The sequence below is a fragment of the Amia ocellicauda genome, chromosome 16 (assembly GCF_036373705.1).
Source record: "Amia ocellicauda isolate fAmiCal2 chromosome 16, fAmiCal2.hap1, whole genome shotgun sequence".
Lineage (NCBI taxonomy): Eukaryota > Metazoa > Chordata > Actinopteri > Amiiformes > Amiidae > Amia > Amia ocellicauda.
In genome coordinates, this window is record NC_089865.1 from 13,365,758 (window position 1) to 13,381,064 (window position 15,307).

The 15,307-nt window shown below is 36.9% G+C and overlaps 1 protein-coding gene across 1 annotated transcript in view; it reads left to right on the top strand.

Moving 5' to 3' along the window:
• The first annotated feature begins 267 nt into the window (after positions 1-267).
• Positions 268-15,307, top strand: part of agps (alkylglycerone phosphate synthase) — a 42,489-nt gene continuing 27,449 nt past the window's right edge. The window contains exons 1-8 of the mRNA XM_066687349.1: positions 268-474; positions 7,223-7,312; positions 9,022-9,112; positions 9,235-9,355; positions 9,455-9,529; positions 10,860-10,931; positions 12,100-12,179; positions 14,237-14,317. Coding sequence (XP_066543446.1) covers positions 305-474; positions 7,223-7,312; positions 9,022-9,112; positions 9,235-9,355; positions 9,455-9,529; positions 10,860-10,931; positions 12,100-12,179; positions 14,237-14,317 — 780 coding nt within the window. The 5' untranslated portion in view covers positions 268-304. The remainder of the gene's footprint in view (positions 475-7,222; positions 7,313-9,021; positions 9,113-9,234; positions 9,356-9,454; positions 9,530-10,859; positions 10,932-12,099; positions 12,180-14,236; positions 14,318-15,307) is intronic.

Consider the following 15,307-nt stretch of genomic DNA (forward strand, 5'->3'; position numbering starts at 1 on the left):
ATAGGCCACATTTATAATAATAAATTAACAATGCCATTTTCTTTGTCAATTTGATGTTGTGTTGTTATTCAGTAATTGCAAACCTCCAGGAAACAGTATTATAAGACACTGGAGCATCCCTTTTTCTTGCTTTTTACATGCCGTTTCTGCGGCAGGTGAGCTTCCATCCTCCATCTACCTTTCGGGGCTGGAAATGCAAGTCTTCCGTGCAATGCATGATGGGACGGCTTTTATACCTCATATCCTAGTCATCACCGGTGACCTCTGACAGACCAGCCTTTTCCCTGCACAACACGGAAGCAGCATGGCGTCCAACAGTCACAGCTCCGAGCGGCAGCAAATCGCCCAGCAAAGATTGAAAATCATCGCTGGGCATATACAAAATCATGGAAACAAGGAGCCGGCCAGGGTCTTTGCCAACGAGTGTAAAGGAGAAGCAGACAATACCAAGCCCAAGACGGTCCCGAAAAGGAGGTGGGTGGTGGTGATGTGAGGAAAGGGAAAGAGACGTATCTGGTGGCTTGATACTGTAGTGATAACTGGAAGTAGCGACATGGTGACAGCTGCATCAGATACTTCACCAACTTTTACATCAGACGAAGCAAGACTTGCGAATTAGGTGGAGGTGACTGGATTGCCCAGCTTTAACGCTTGAAACCTCAGTGTACAGGTTGCATTGACGGAGTATTCAGTGTGAGTTGTCTCCGCACAATGTGATCATTCATGTTCATACAGCTGGGTGCGGTGCTGCCAGGCCTATGCATGTAATGTCGCCTTTTGTTGCTTTTCGGATAACCGGCTATTGCGGATCAGATCCCTGCCTGATGTTGGAAAGTCACCACAAAGTTCTGGAGGCGCATCATGCCAGGTAGATGAATGTATACTGACCTATGTTCAGGCATGCTCCAGTATAGATCTACCACTTGCGTACTGAAGAGGGTGTGATTGCTATCACAGATAACCAGGAGATCTTCTGAAATCTGCCATGGGATACATGGTAAATATTGAGATCAGGACGCATGCCAAGTCTGTTCATCCTGTTCATCCTTAGTCTTAGAAAGCGTGGTTTGTAACGCGCTGCATTGCATATTGAAGTGCTGTGTAGTTTAGCTAGACTATATGAAAGAGCTACAGCACAAAACTTGGGCTACCGCATTTTCATTTCACGTCCATTTGAAATGACTATTCGGATTTCGTCGTGCTTGTAATTCGATTGCATTTAATAGTTTGAGTTATGCGGGTAAAACTTGCCTTTTACAACTGAAAGCTGATAGGTTACTCTCAGTGGCCTGATTGTTGTTGATTCTTGATTTGTGGGCATATTTAGTGTCACAGTGACATCTAGTGTTGGGCCCTTAAAGATCCTGATGGAGATTGCACTGCTCTGAACAATGAAATATAAAATACTGTACAGAAGTCGCGGGTTGTTTTCCAATGCTACATGCATAAATCAATCTCTTGACGTGGATGATCACTATCATTTAAACCAGCTATGCAACAGTTACCCTATAATGTGTTCTGCTTTTCCAGACTTTGTGTGTGTAAATGTGTAGTCTATTTCATTTGTAATTTTAACTTGAACTTTACTGAATACAATATTTTGCATGTTTAACTGCTGAACCATTAGATGTCCTGTACACTTGACTTATGGAAAACTATAGAGATGTTCTAGAAATGTCAAAAGGCTTAAAGTTGTTCCATTTTTCGATAGTTGGAGATTGAGCAGTCTTTCTGTGTCATGGATCCCTCAAGATTAGAGGCATTACATTAATGAAGGACTTGGCTCTTTTAAAATTGTGAAAAGGCTATTTGATCAATAGGTGCTTTACAGTTAAGACTTGGTTTCTCAACTATTGGGAAATGATATTGCATAATCTACTCAAGATCTTTTTGTGTAAAGTTTTTTTTTGTGTGCCATACTAAGGTATTATACTATGGAAACAAAAGTTAATTAAATTGGCATAATCTCCTTTTGATAAGTGATCTAAGATAATATTTATTTTCTAGGTGGAGAATTGTAATAGTTAAATGTTGTCAGGGCAGTTGCTTTAAATGTTTGTGAACTCCAGTACAACTGAATATCTTTCCGACTTTCCGACATTCAATGGATTATCAGCAAACTTAAGTGCTACTTTATACTTTATTGCTTAAAGCATGACATGCATGGTTTCTAAAATTATGGTTTTATGTGTCTTCACGTGTTCTTCTACTTAAGATGTATAGCAATCTCCCAGATCAATTCTATCATAGTAGCAACTTTTAAAACTTTTGGTTGCTTATCAAGTTTTGTCTACACTGAAATGAAACCGAATTGTTTGCAGTCAGTGCATTACTGAACTTTGTTTTGGACGTTAATGCTCTGGCTCTGAGGAAATAAACCATGTGGCTGGAAGGTGTGATAATGATACTAACCAGTACGTCCACACTTGAATTAATGTTAGTACTTTTTAAAATTTATATAATTTAAATGTGTGTATTGGGTGTGTGTGATTTGTTATAACTGAAGTTTGTATTGTGCAGTTACAATTGTCCATCTTTTGAGAGACCAGTCTTTTGGTGCAGTGGATTTGTTGGCTTTTATGGGCTGGGGTCTGACTTCTCACACTACACGTGTGTGCTTCTCATGAGAGGTTCTTATCTTGAATTAATTTACTCAGAAACAACTTTTTATTTATAATAGGCAAAACAAAAAAGTAGAAAACACACACGCACAAAGGTGTCGAGATGTATTAGTCAAAAAAATTGAACTCGTACAAAGATTTTTCGGCTTGTTCTGATGAAGGCCGACTAGCCGAAATGCAAACAATTTGAGCCTATAGTTTATAATACATAATTTTGAGCTTTTCTATTTGTTTACTTATTTATAATGGGTGCATGTTTCATTTTAAGTGATTCCTCCAAATGAGATGTTTAACAATATTGGACTACACCTTCCCTTTATGATAATGTGTGAATTAAATTGACTAAGCACTTAAGTTTACTTTCATTTTTATTTTATTTTTTCCTTGCAAGTAAATGCATTTCATCAAAAATATAATCATGCATATTTATTAAAATTTCTCCTTATATATAGCATCGTTCAAAATTTAAGAAAATACTCCCGAAATTATGTATCACTTCCCCAGTCTGCTGTAGATGTGAATAATATCATGGGCAGCAGTGTCACATAATCGGAAATTACCTGCGTCATGGATGACTGCAGAGCCACAAACGTGACATGCATGTAAACTATTAAGATGTTAAGGAGATTTTTTTGTTTTTGTTTTTGTTCTTAATTTATATAAAGAAATAGGCTAAGTTTTCCAGGTTTGTCTAGATGAAACGACATTTGATGTGGAAAGACCCAACAATGAGCCAATGTCTTGAGAAATGGTCTCTGTGTCATTCCCAGCACACACTGCCTTTCTAGTAAGGTTAGTTTCTGGTGTCCATTTTCAGCTGGATCAACAAGTTGAGAACAGTGTCCTTGGAATTCTTTCCAACGTCGGCCTTATCAGTGCCTGCAAATAAATAATATGTATCGTACCTCTGCTGATACCTGATCTGATGAGGTCTACAGCTTTTTAAAAGTGACTTCTACATTTGTCAAGAATTAATGTTATTGGACTATTGTTGCCAAGTATTTCTCAGTTCCATTTTCTAGAGACAAAAAATGAAACCAATTAATAAAGGCAAGAAACGTGGAAGGTCAGTCAAGGAGAGAAGTAAACTGCACAAATGATAGTTTGATTTAGTATTGTTAATTTCTAGCAGCACTTGATGGAAATGTTTGACTTTTTAAAGACCGTGGTGGGACTGGTAGTGGCCTGCAGAGAATGGTTTGGAAAGGAATCGCTATATATTTTACTGCCATGATTTTGCAAAGTATTGTTTTAGGAGCCTATACAATATGGTGAAAAGGGTTATTTTACTGTTTATACATATGAGCACAGTTATGACTAAACTTGAGTCTGTAGCAATCTGTATCAAGGTTAAGAACATAGCTCAGTTGGATAATGCTTCCTAGACCTAGACAGATTTCACAAAATAATGCATCTGTACGACCGTTAAGTCCCTTGTGGCTTCCTGGTGACTCATCCAATTGAAAGCCTACAACATGAGTGTCAGAGGTTCAAATCCAGACAGGTTATGTGTTGTAGACTTTATCCAAAGTCCGAATGATGTAAATTAGAGTTAAATTCGTTTTTAAGCAAACTGGAGCAGTTGATATACAGCCATTTAATTATCCGATTTCAGATCAGTAGTGTATTATGGCTAGAAGGCGCACTGTGCTGTAGACGGTACTGTCTTTCACATGCCGTGCTTACCAGAGGCCTTGTCCACATTGCAAATAATAAAGAGGCCGTTTCACCTGGGTTAACCCTAGCTGCTGTCACGGTCAAATGCTAGGAACTGATTTGGCTACAGTTATTTCTTTATATTTGTTTATTTCATCGATATTCAAACAAGCTGTTTTAACTAGCTGTTATAATTTTGTGCTGACAAAAGAATGAAGGCTCTACACCAGACTCAATTAGGATTAATGTTAATGGGAACTAAGGAACGGTAGGTTATGTGGATTTATGTGCCGAAACATAATTGAAAATCAATGGTGTTTTAATACAGATCAAGGACCTCCCTGGAAACTTGTGAGTGTGAGGTGTTTGCTGTAGTATTAGTAGATGGACTACAGCAGCAATCACTTTGGTTTCTCATTCTTACTTAATCTCCTGACATCCGCGTTACGATTTTCTGTCCGTGCAGAATGTTTGTTTTTCTCGTGTTGTGATGGTAGACAGTAATACCAAGTCAGAAGAGAGTCTTTGTCTGCAAGCCTGCATTCATTTATTTTGCTTTGGGAAGGTTCTCCTCTGCTCACACATGTTTATGTAATTCAATTCGATATTTTACTATAAAGTTTTCTCTGGAACAGATGTTATGTTGTTAATGCTGGTATTGATTTTTCTTACTCCACCAATGCATGGATGTTACACTAGTGCAGCAGTGTGTGGAGTTATTTAATAATAATAGTTTACAATATTATTGTAGCTGATATTAAACATCCCAGAAATTTTCCATTCACGCAAAAAGCTTATTTCTGTAAAATGTTGTGCACACATTTGTTTACATCCCTGTTACTGAACATTTCTCCTGTGCCAGGATAATGCATCCACCTGATAAGTGTGGCATATCAAGAAGCTCACAGCATGATAATTATACAAGTGCACCTTGTGCTGGGGACAATAAAAGGCCACTCTGAAATGTGCAGTTTTGTCACACAACACACTGCCACAGATGTCTCAAGTTTTGAGGGAGCGTGCAATTCGCATGCTGACTGCAGGAATGTCCACCAGAGCTTTTGCCAGAGAATTGAACGTTAATTTCTCATAAGCCGCCTCCGGCTCCAACATCGTTTTAGAGATTGTCAGTGTGTCAAACAGGCTGATCTCACATTTGCAGACCATGTGTAACCACGCCAGCCACAGGCGTGTTCCACTTCCCGCCAATATTCAGCAACTTCTCAGAGCTGTTGAAGAGGAGTGGGACAGCATTCCACAGGCCATCTCTATGCAAAGGAGGCAAATGGTGGTCACACTGGTTTTCTGATCCACACCCCTGGTATCTGTGACCAGCAGATGCATATCTGTACTCCCAGTCATGAGAAATCCATAGATTAGGGCCTAATTAATTTTTCAATTGACTGATTTCCGTATATGAACTGTAACTGTGCATGTCGCGTTTATATTTCTGTTCAGTGTCGCATAGCTGCATAACATTACGAACTTTAAGGTTAAGTCTTAATCACTTATACTAGAAAGGACCACAACAACAATTTATCAATGTACACAGCAGTTGTTACCGCAGTTATTGTTCAGGTATGTTTATTTTAGTATTCTAGGAGCCATGTATTACTGGTTTGGTTGTACAATTTCCTGTTGATGAGAGGTCAGCTTTTCTTATTTCTTGTGACACAGATGCCATTTTTCACTCTTTTGAAATGTATTAAAAACCATCACAAATGTTTGCCATTCAGTACTGCTCAGATGCACACGTTGTTTTGTCTTTTTCCACTCTTATGCGCCATATGTTTAATTATGAGCCTTATTCTTGTCTGTTGGATGATAACACAACTCTGGGGAATGAGAGTGTAGATTGGCCATGGATGAGTGCGAAAGGGTTCTGTGCATTCACAATCAGCCTGGTACATGAATGCCTTCCGTTGCGATTGTCTTTGGGAACTGATGGGTCTCTGTCTCCGGGATAGCTGTCAACAAGTCTGTGGCTGACTAAACGTACTGATTGAAAACCGCTTACCCACACAGTAATGTATCTCAATGTTATGACTGCTATGCTTAAAACGTGATGGTAAACTATAGGCCTGCATTCATGATATGAAAAAGCAAGAGTCAAGACCTTAATATGCAGTACATTATTTTAAGGACAGTTCTGCTCTATGCATTATTAAAAAAAAAAAAAAAAAAAGTTTAATTGCAATGCATTCTCATTATGATTGGTTATGTCATTATATCTTTCATGAAATATATACATTTTAATACATATTTCTATAAGACTGATTCAGCCAAGCATTTTAGCATTTAACCAGGACTATGACATTACTAATTTGCCATTCTAAGGTTCAGTTGTTATAATTTAATGGTTGATTTTCAGTACTGTATTGTTAATTGTTGAATTATATATATGTTATGTATACTTTAAAATTACAAGTCTGTGGTCCTGATCAGCTTAAGCACTCTTATTTGGGACCAGGGAACGAGTATTTTATGTACTCCGTTTATGCTTTGTGCAAGTATAATTATATAAAAAGCTTTACGTATTACCCTTTTCCCAAAGCTGTTTAATCTATTAAATAATACAGAAGGGAAACTAATATGATCATCAAATAAACAACATAAAATGTTATATTTTTATATGCAGTGTTTTAATTATACATTATATACATGTTCATATAAGATCCAGGATGCAACACAAAAGCACCAGGTAGCCACTTGACTTAATGGCCTCAAATAGGTAAACAAGTGCATACTTTGTCTGTTTGTCTTGATGTTTCACATATACTTCTTCATTTTCACTCTTACTTTCCTCAACAATCATCTTTTTATTTATCATCTCTTAACCCCTCTCAGGAGTATTATTCAACTGTCTTGGGAATGTAGAATTGTGTAGTTGTTTGTAGAGAGGAACTTATTTAAATTAAAACATGTTTTGTTGCTGTTTTTTATAGGCAGGAGATTATGAAGTGGAATGGCTGGGGATATAGCGATTCAAGATTCTTGTTCAACAAGAAAGGTCAAGCAGAATTTACTGGTAAAAGGTACAGTATGTTTTATTTTTTTATTATTTATTTGATTGAACAGCATACAATTTAGCCATGGATTTTACCCCTCCACTGCAAGCACCTGGACCTTATTAAATAAGTGCTTCCTTGCTTCTTTGCAGAATGACATTCTGCATTGTATATTACATTGATGGTATAGATTATGCCTTTAAGTAGCAATAAACAAACCTTTATGTAACACTGCATTAACTTTCTTTAGTGAATCGATATTGCCCAGATGGCTTTATGGACTGGTGTATATGTTCTTTTCCTAGTTTTATATCATTTCATAAAGCAAAGCCCATTTTATTTTCTGCCACAAGCTGAACAGATGATTTCCTTGCTCATACCACTTGTACTTGTGTCTCTCACAGTGGTTATAATGATCCCATAATAACAGCTGTTGAAATGAAGTGTCTTTGCTACTGGCAACCTTAGCTACTGGTTGTTGACGATATCTCCACATTATAGATGGAAGCTGTAAGACAGATATGGCTTCGCAGCAATGCAAAGACCCTAGCAAGGGAATGATAGTACAGTATCTAACTGTGCAGAATTGGGTTATGCCAGGAAACTGACAAAATGTGTTGTGCAAGGTTTAAAAGGTGTCTGCTAGTAAATCAATGTGCTTTGCTGTTGCTAGTACAGTATTTTATAGGGCTTCATAATCTGAGCGCTACCTAGACAAAAAATGCTTACATGGGCAAAGAAATCCTCGTATGTTTTTTTTGTGTGTCAAATACAGACATAAATGTTTCTTATTCTGCCTTTGTATTTCCTGCACAATTAGATATCAGTTAGATAATATATTTCTGCACACTTATACTGCTTGGTATGAGCTTCTTTCTACTAGTGTCACACCAGTGCCATCTTGTGGTTGATATGCACGTAAAATCTTAAAGGACATTTGAAAAGATCTTGGGTTACAAAAATGTTTTTGTTCTAGGATATTTTCTGTCTGCAAATTGTCCCCATAGTTTGGTGAGTGCAAAGGCTTTATATTAATAGAACCATTATGGTTAAGGAGTTGAAAATGGAAAAGTAATGCTTAGGGGTCCATTTATTTAGTTATACCGTGACTTAAAAGTTGTAGCAGTCGTTTACAGATTTTTGTATCGGTATTTGAGCTATTAAATGAGCCTTGATCTTTATCTGTATGAATGATGCACTGCTTTTGTGATGTACTGCAGTTATTTCAGTTTCAGTTGCATTAGTAGTTTAAGAATGAAACATTAGTAAATAAATGCTAATTAAAAGCTTATGCCTTCTCATTGGAGGCCTTGTCAGATCATTTGCCATTTTCATTATAAATGTCTCTCTTGTGCTCTGCAGGACAGGGAAGTTCCTGGTCTCCTGATCATTTTCTGTAAACATTGCCAGAAGCTAAATTAGACTGTAGGTTATAATGACAGCAAATTAAGTTTTAGCCAGTGTAATGCCAGCTTGAAAAACTGCCCTCTCCTCTGTAGTACTAAATCGTCTTCATTTAAATTGTTTAAACCAGAATCATTCCTCATGGGGGAATTCTAGTGCTTGTTAATACTAAATACAATGGAATTCATTTTTTAAATCAAAATCTAAAGAGATATATTTTTAAAACCTGATGTTAATTTTCTGCTTTTGTTGGATAACATCTTGCCCAATCAATGAAATCTTTTAATGGGAAATCAGGCTCTGCTCTTGGTGAATGTGTGTTTTCATTTTAGGTATCGACTAAGCGGGACGATAATTCCTGGCTTGAAGGATTGGTTTGAAAGCACATTTGGTGCAAGTCTAGAGCATAAGACGCCACCTAAAGTGAGTTTTTCTTTCTTTTTCTGTAGTTCTTAAACCTATAGAAACTGACTTGAAATACCTTCTTTTGTAGAACCTGAAGTTTAAAGAATTTCCCATCTAATTTTCTGATTGAAATATTTCAGCCTTCTCTAAACACTGCTGCACTCCCAGCACCCATCCTCAATGAGGGGTTTATGCAGGAGCTCAACGCTGCGGGGATACCTTTCTCCCACGAAGCAGAAGACCGGATATTTCGTGCTCATGGTCAGAACCAAGTATTCACGTTCAAAATAAATGAATACATAAATAAACATCTTGAATTGTTTAGAGAAAAACATGTTTCCCCCCCTCCTATTCCTACAGGTCACTGCTTACATGAAATCTTTGCTCTTCGTGAAGGAAAATGTGGGCGCATTCCCGATCTTGTGGTGTGGCCAAGTGAGTTTTTAGTCTTGTTTTTTTATTATTTTTTTCATTCAACTTATGTGATTAAGGGTTAATCTCGGCAGACAAAGTCAGCAGATATACAGCATAAATATGTATGAGTTGTTGCTTAATAAAATGCATTGTGGTGGGGGTGGGGGTGCAATCGACATCCAGTACTCAGTGGTTTTGAGCGGAAGAGTGTGAGCGTGAATTATGTTCTTGAGATTGGTTCGCTGCTGTTATAGCTGGCTCTATTTTATTATGCAAATGAGTGTTGACTGATCGCTGGAATTTGATTAGCAGGCTCCCCAATGGGTAGCAAATCACAGCTCTTCTATTACAGTGTACAAATTGGAGAATCATTTTTTTTTCTAACCTGAACATCACCACCCCTCAAATGTTTTTTTTTTTTTTTTTTTTTTTAAATATATATATAATTAATTTTAAAGAATGTTTACTGCATATATCACTCTTAATAATTCACACCAGAACACCTAAATTAAAAGCTATGTGGTACTATCATCTCTTATTTAAAAAAAAAAAAAAAAGACATGTTGGAGACCACTCGTCTAACAAAGATCTGAACTTCTTGTAAACCAGCATTAGGATAATGTATATACCTTTATAACATGTACTGCTTTTAAACTTGCACATGAGACTTCAGCTGGGTGCTTGCTATTCTGAATCTTATGGGTTACAGCAGCAAGCCTGTATTTCCCCTGGCGGTCTGCTGTACTCCAGTTGAACACCCACTGAGCATCACACTCCTTGACTTCACTTCGGGGAGGCCTAAGGCATGGGTCATTCTCTACCCTCGACAAAGGGCAAGGCTTCCAAGAATGCCCATAGGCTAACTCTGTCTCAATCAATTCATAATCTATGTTTTGTTATAAAGCTTTTAATGTATTGCATTTCTACAGTTTATTCATTTCAAATCATATTTTATGTTTTTTCGTCTAACCTCAAAAAATACTGTACATAAGACCAGCTGTTTAATGAGTCAGTTTTACGTTAATGAAGTCAATGCTTTATGTGCCCTTGGGGTTCCAAACCCCATTTGCCAGTTTATTAACGACTGGTACTGAAATAATTTATATACCAATAATTTACATGTTCATGTATAATTTGTAGGATATACTAGATTGTTTGTTTGATAGGGACAATGCTATTTAAAGAAAAAATTGTTGTACTCGTTTGCATTTTACCCTTATTTAGCTATTAGATAATTTGCATTGACACTCCCTGGGAAGGAATTAAAAAAAAAAAAAAAAAAAGACGAATGAGACACTATTGCTAATGAAAATGTGTGTAATTTTTTTTTATACTCTCTCTTCTCTTGCAGACTGTCATAACGATGTGGTGAAAATAGTGGAGCTGGCATGCCAACACAATGTCTGTGTAATACCCTATGGTGGTAAGTGTCTGACACTGTGAACATTAGGTTTAATTAAGAAAAACATGCAGCATTTTGAAGAACAGGAAAAACTAATCTAGTCAGCCCTATTTGCTGACTTTTGTATCTGTTTCCCTGCTTCCATCCTGTCGCTTTGTTTCTCATCACTCTTGTTTAAAAAAGAAAAATGTTCTTTGTCATTTATAATAAGTATGGATTTTTGGTACATTTAATTTGTTAAACAAGACTCTGTAACTGAAATGACCCCAAAGAAATTCTGACCACCGTAGATATCTTGAAAGTTTTCACAGTAAAGTGCTTCTGGTTCTCTCCTTGGAAAACATGCTCTGTTTTCCAGTGCTGTCAGATTCATGGATTATATTTCTGTAATATACTGACTCCCAGTGTAGCCCTGTGCCTGGGGATACTTTTCATCAATTTTTTTTATTGAACTTTACTCTCTGCTACCGCACATAAATTCTTACTTTGTTCTCATTGTGGTTAAATTAATTATTTTCCTTCCTTTTGTATGAGCGGACATTTATGTACTTCTAGGACTGATAGAGTAATGAAAGTATCTTGGGGAAAAAAAAGTGTTATTAAGGACCCTTAAATTCTGCTTAAGCTTGAAAAAAAAAAAGAAAAGATTGCAAATACGCATTTCACTCGAACAGAAGAATTTTCTGCCATAAATCAATTTGTCATAATCACTGATCTGTCTATGCACAATTTTCTTTCTTGTACACTTCAGAAATGCAATTAAACAAAGTCAGCATCTCAGAAATTCTAATTAAGAAGCTGGCTGACTGTTTAAAGTTGGCTGCTTTAACCGTATAAGAAGGGTTTAAATGATATTCTCATTAAAAGTAATTGTTACCTTTTTTCTAGTTTTATATTCTGAAAAAATGCCTAAAAGCTCTGCTGTGTCTTAGATTCATCCAGAGGATGTTGCAAATGTACTCTTTTCTTTAATACTGCTTGACCTCTCTCAGCGAGTGACATACCATGACTCACGCCTGAATCACTTCGGTGTACTTTAGTGCCGTGCAGCTAGATGTCGGCTTCCAAACAATCCCATCTGTACGGGGTCGTCCGGAGACAGTTGCCCTTTACTTGAGAGAGAATAGGCGGAAAGGTGAGCGCCTGCTATAAAATCAGCCGGTCGGTAATCGTTGTCCTTGTTTTGCAGGAGGTACAAGTGTGTCCAATGCCCTGGAGTGCCCTCCTGAAGAGAAAAGGACCATAGTCTCCTTGGATACCTCACAAATGGTTGGTAATAAAATTCCAGGAACTGCCCCTTAAAAGACAGAAATATTAAACTCTGAACCCCACAAATCATGATCTTCCTTAGAAGAGAAGTGGGAAGGAAGAGAGGGTGTTGCCGATTTTCTGAAGGTCATTTTCACCCTTGGAATGCCATGATTATTTTCTGAATGTAAATGCAGTGTATTATCGTGTATGTATGTGTTTGTGTGTAGGGGGCCACGGGAGGTGGAACGTGTGTGTCTGTGTGTGTAACTTCAAGCTCGCATGTATTCATGTTGTGCTAAGGCAAGAGAATGGAGGATTACAGAGTGCTTATGTACAAGGTCGTGTTTGTGCAGTGGGGAGTCAGGATTCACTTCACAGAGCTCTCCTACAGAGCCGTGCGTTCCTGCCAGGGCTCCTCCAGTGTCTGGGAGATCAGGGGCCAAGCGGAGAGAACATGTGCAGAGACGAGGGGGCTAATGATGCGGTGGATGCCGTGGAGATGTTGGACCTAAAATGAATTGGCAGGGTGTTCACAGCAAAGCACTGCATTGTTCACGCCTCACTTTTGACTGCATTATGCAGGCCCTCGGGAGCTCTTCCAGCCTGCCTACCTGAAACTTAATGAGCCTTTAAAAACTGCATTTTTCCCCCCCCCCCTCTCTCTCTTTTTGTTTTTGCACACCGGGTTTAACAAATGTTTTCTCTTTACAAAAATGGCAGGTACACCTAGATAAAATAAATAAATCTGATTTTATATTTGCTATAGTATCAAGAATGTCTTTGGACTAGAGGAAGTCTCGATGTGGTCCTAAACTGTCAACCTCTTTAATCTCTCTGTCACGGAGTTAGTGGCATAAATACCAGTACATTGACCTCTCTATAATAATATATGTGGGTAATGTGGATCAAGAGTTTTAGTATGGAACATAAAAGCTACCATATGACAACAGTTGACAGTTTATTACCTTTGAAAAATGATTGATTAAAGGGTTTGGAAAGTGTTCAAGCTGTGTGACTTGTCGACATGACCAGCAGTGTAAAGTAAAGGCATTTTAAAATTGAGTGTTAACAGGGGTTAAGCTTTATAATGTATCTTGTTCACATTTGAATTATTTGTATTTGCCTTTGTGTGCGTTAGTGCATTATTATTGTTTTGTTATACCTGGACAGGTTCTTGATTTTTGGTGAAGAGAGTAGCATAGAGTAGAAGTGTAAACAGTAAGAAAAAATGTTAGAGCGTGTATATATATATATATATATATATATATATATATATATATATATATATATATATATATATATATATATATATATATATATATATATATATATGTTATATTTTTATTTTTAAACCCAGTAAATCAATAGATTTTGATTTAAGGAAATTCCTCCTTCCTTCTAAATGTATAACATACAAAGGCTAAAGGTTACTTGTCCATTTAATATTGTCTGCAGACTCAAGTTGCAAGACAAACTAGAGCTGTCAAAATGTGGTTGAAATGCTGTACATAATTCTATGAAATCACTGTTTACCGACTGTCTACAGAAGCCTTGTGGTTTCTTAATCATTCATGCTGGTCATGTATGTCTGACTTAAAGATTTCTGATGTAATGTAAGAAAGGCTTCCTGATCTCCTTGTACAGATATGGATTCAGTAGGGGCGAATCGCTTAATTGTATTTTGTAAAAATAGAATTTGAAATAAATTACATGCACAAGAAAAATATTGAGAATGTGTTTCTGATATTTACATTCTGCCACTTTAAAAGATTGTGTTTGGGATTGATCAAAGGTATTGGGTTAGACGTGTGTGTGTGTGTGTGTATATGTATATATGTATGTATGTGTGTATATATATATATATATATATATAATAAACATTTATTTTGAAAATATCTTTACATAAAGTGGATTGTTGCACAAACTATAGGTTATTATTACAGCTTCTATTCACTATTTGGACATCTATTTACTGTCCCGTTAGAATATTTTATGGAATCTGGTTTCTTATTTTGATATTTTTTACAGATTGTTTAACAAATGATGCATTTACCATAATGTGAACTTCATTACAGAATCGAATATTGTGGATTGATGAGAAAAATTTAACGGCTCATGCAGAAGCGGGCATTATTGGACAGGACTTGGAGAGATTGGTAAGTAGATTATTTTTATTTATTTTTATTAAATAAATCCTGGCTATAGTAACCTTTATCTCCTTTGTTAATCGAAATGTACCAACAGTTGTAACAGAGTGTAGTCACTTTGCTTTCAATAGTAGGTGTTGGGTTGCTCTTCAATCAGAATTTAAATCTGCAGGAAAGGTACTTGAAACTTGCACGTAGGGTAAAAATGTCAGGAAAGGTCTTTGAGCCAGTGTAATGGCAATGCCTCATCTGCCTGGATGTTGAAGGGCATTGATTGAAACTCAGGTGCTGAACAGATGGCTCCATCAAACTAATTCAGAAAAATGGAAAACTAGCTACTATTTGATGTAGAAGAATGTGTGTTCTGCATCTCAAGTAGAGTCTGGTTTTGCATATAGAAAGCTCAATTTCATCTAGCAGATGGCTCAACATTAAATCCATTCTTCCTTGGGAGATTTATAATAAAGCAGGCCTGTTTTTACTTTGATAACCTGGAAGGTTGATGCACATCTCATTTGGTTTTAAAGACCATAGAAACGGGACGGATTTTAGTGTCTTTGACGAAACATTACATGGAAGAAGACGCAGGCCGAAGCGCTTTTGAGGAAGAGTTCTGGGATTCCAGAGATTTATTATCATGTGCAAACGCATTGTTTAAGTAGCTGCTCATTCGTTTTAGGTTTAGGCTTAAAAGTTGGAAATAACTGAGTTTTATTAGGGTAGTTTACCTTCCATGGAATATTTTCTCATATTTCATTTAGAAGCCTATCTGAGCTAAATAACTTAAAGCTGGCTCCTTATTTTAAATGCTGGGTAACATTCTCTCTGCAGTAGGTTGTAGCATGACAATGTATTTATCACGTATCTGCTTTAGACTTGTACAAAATATAGTTAGACTAATTGTACTTGTATTAGTAGGAGTTCAGCTATTGATGAAAGAGGTCATAATGGCACATTATCAGGCTAGTGAACATCATGATACTGTACTTTCTTTAGCTA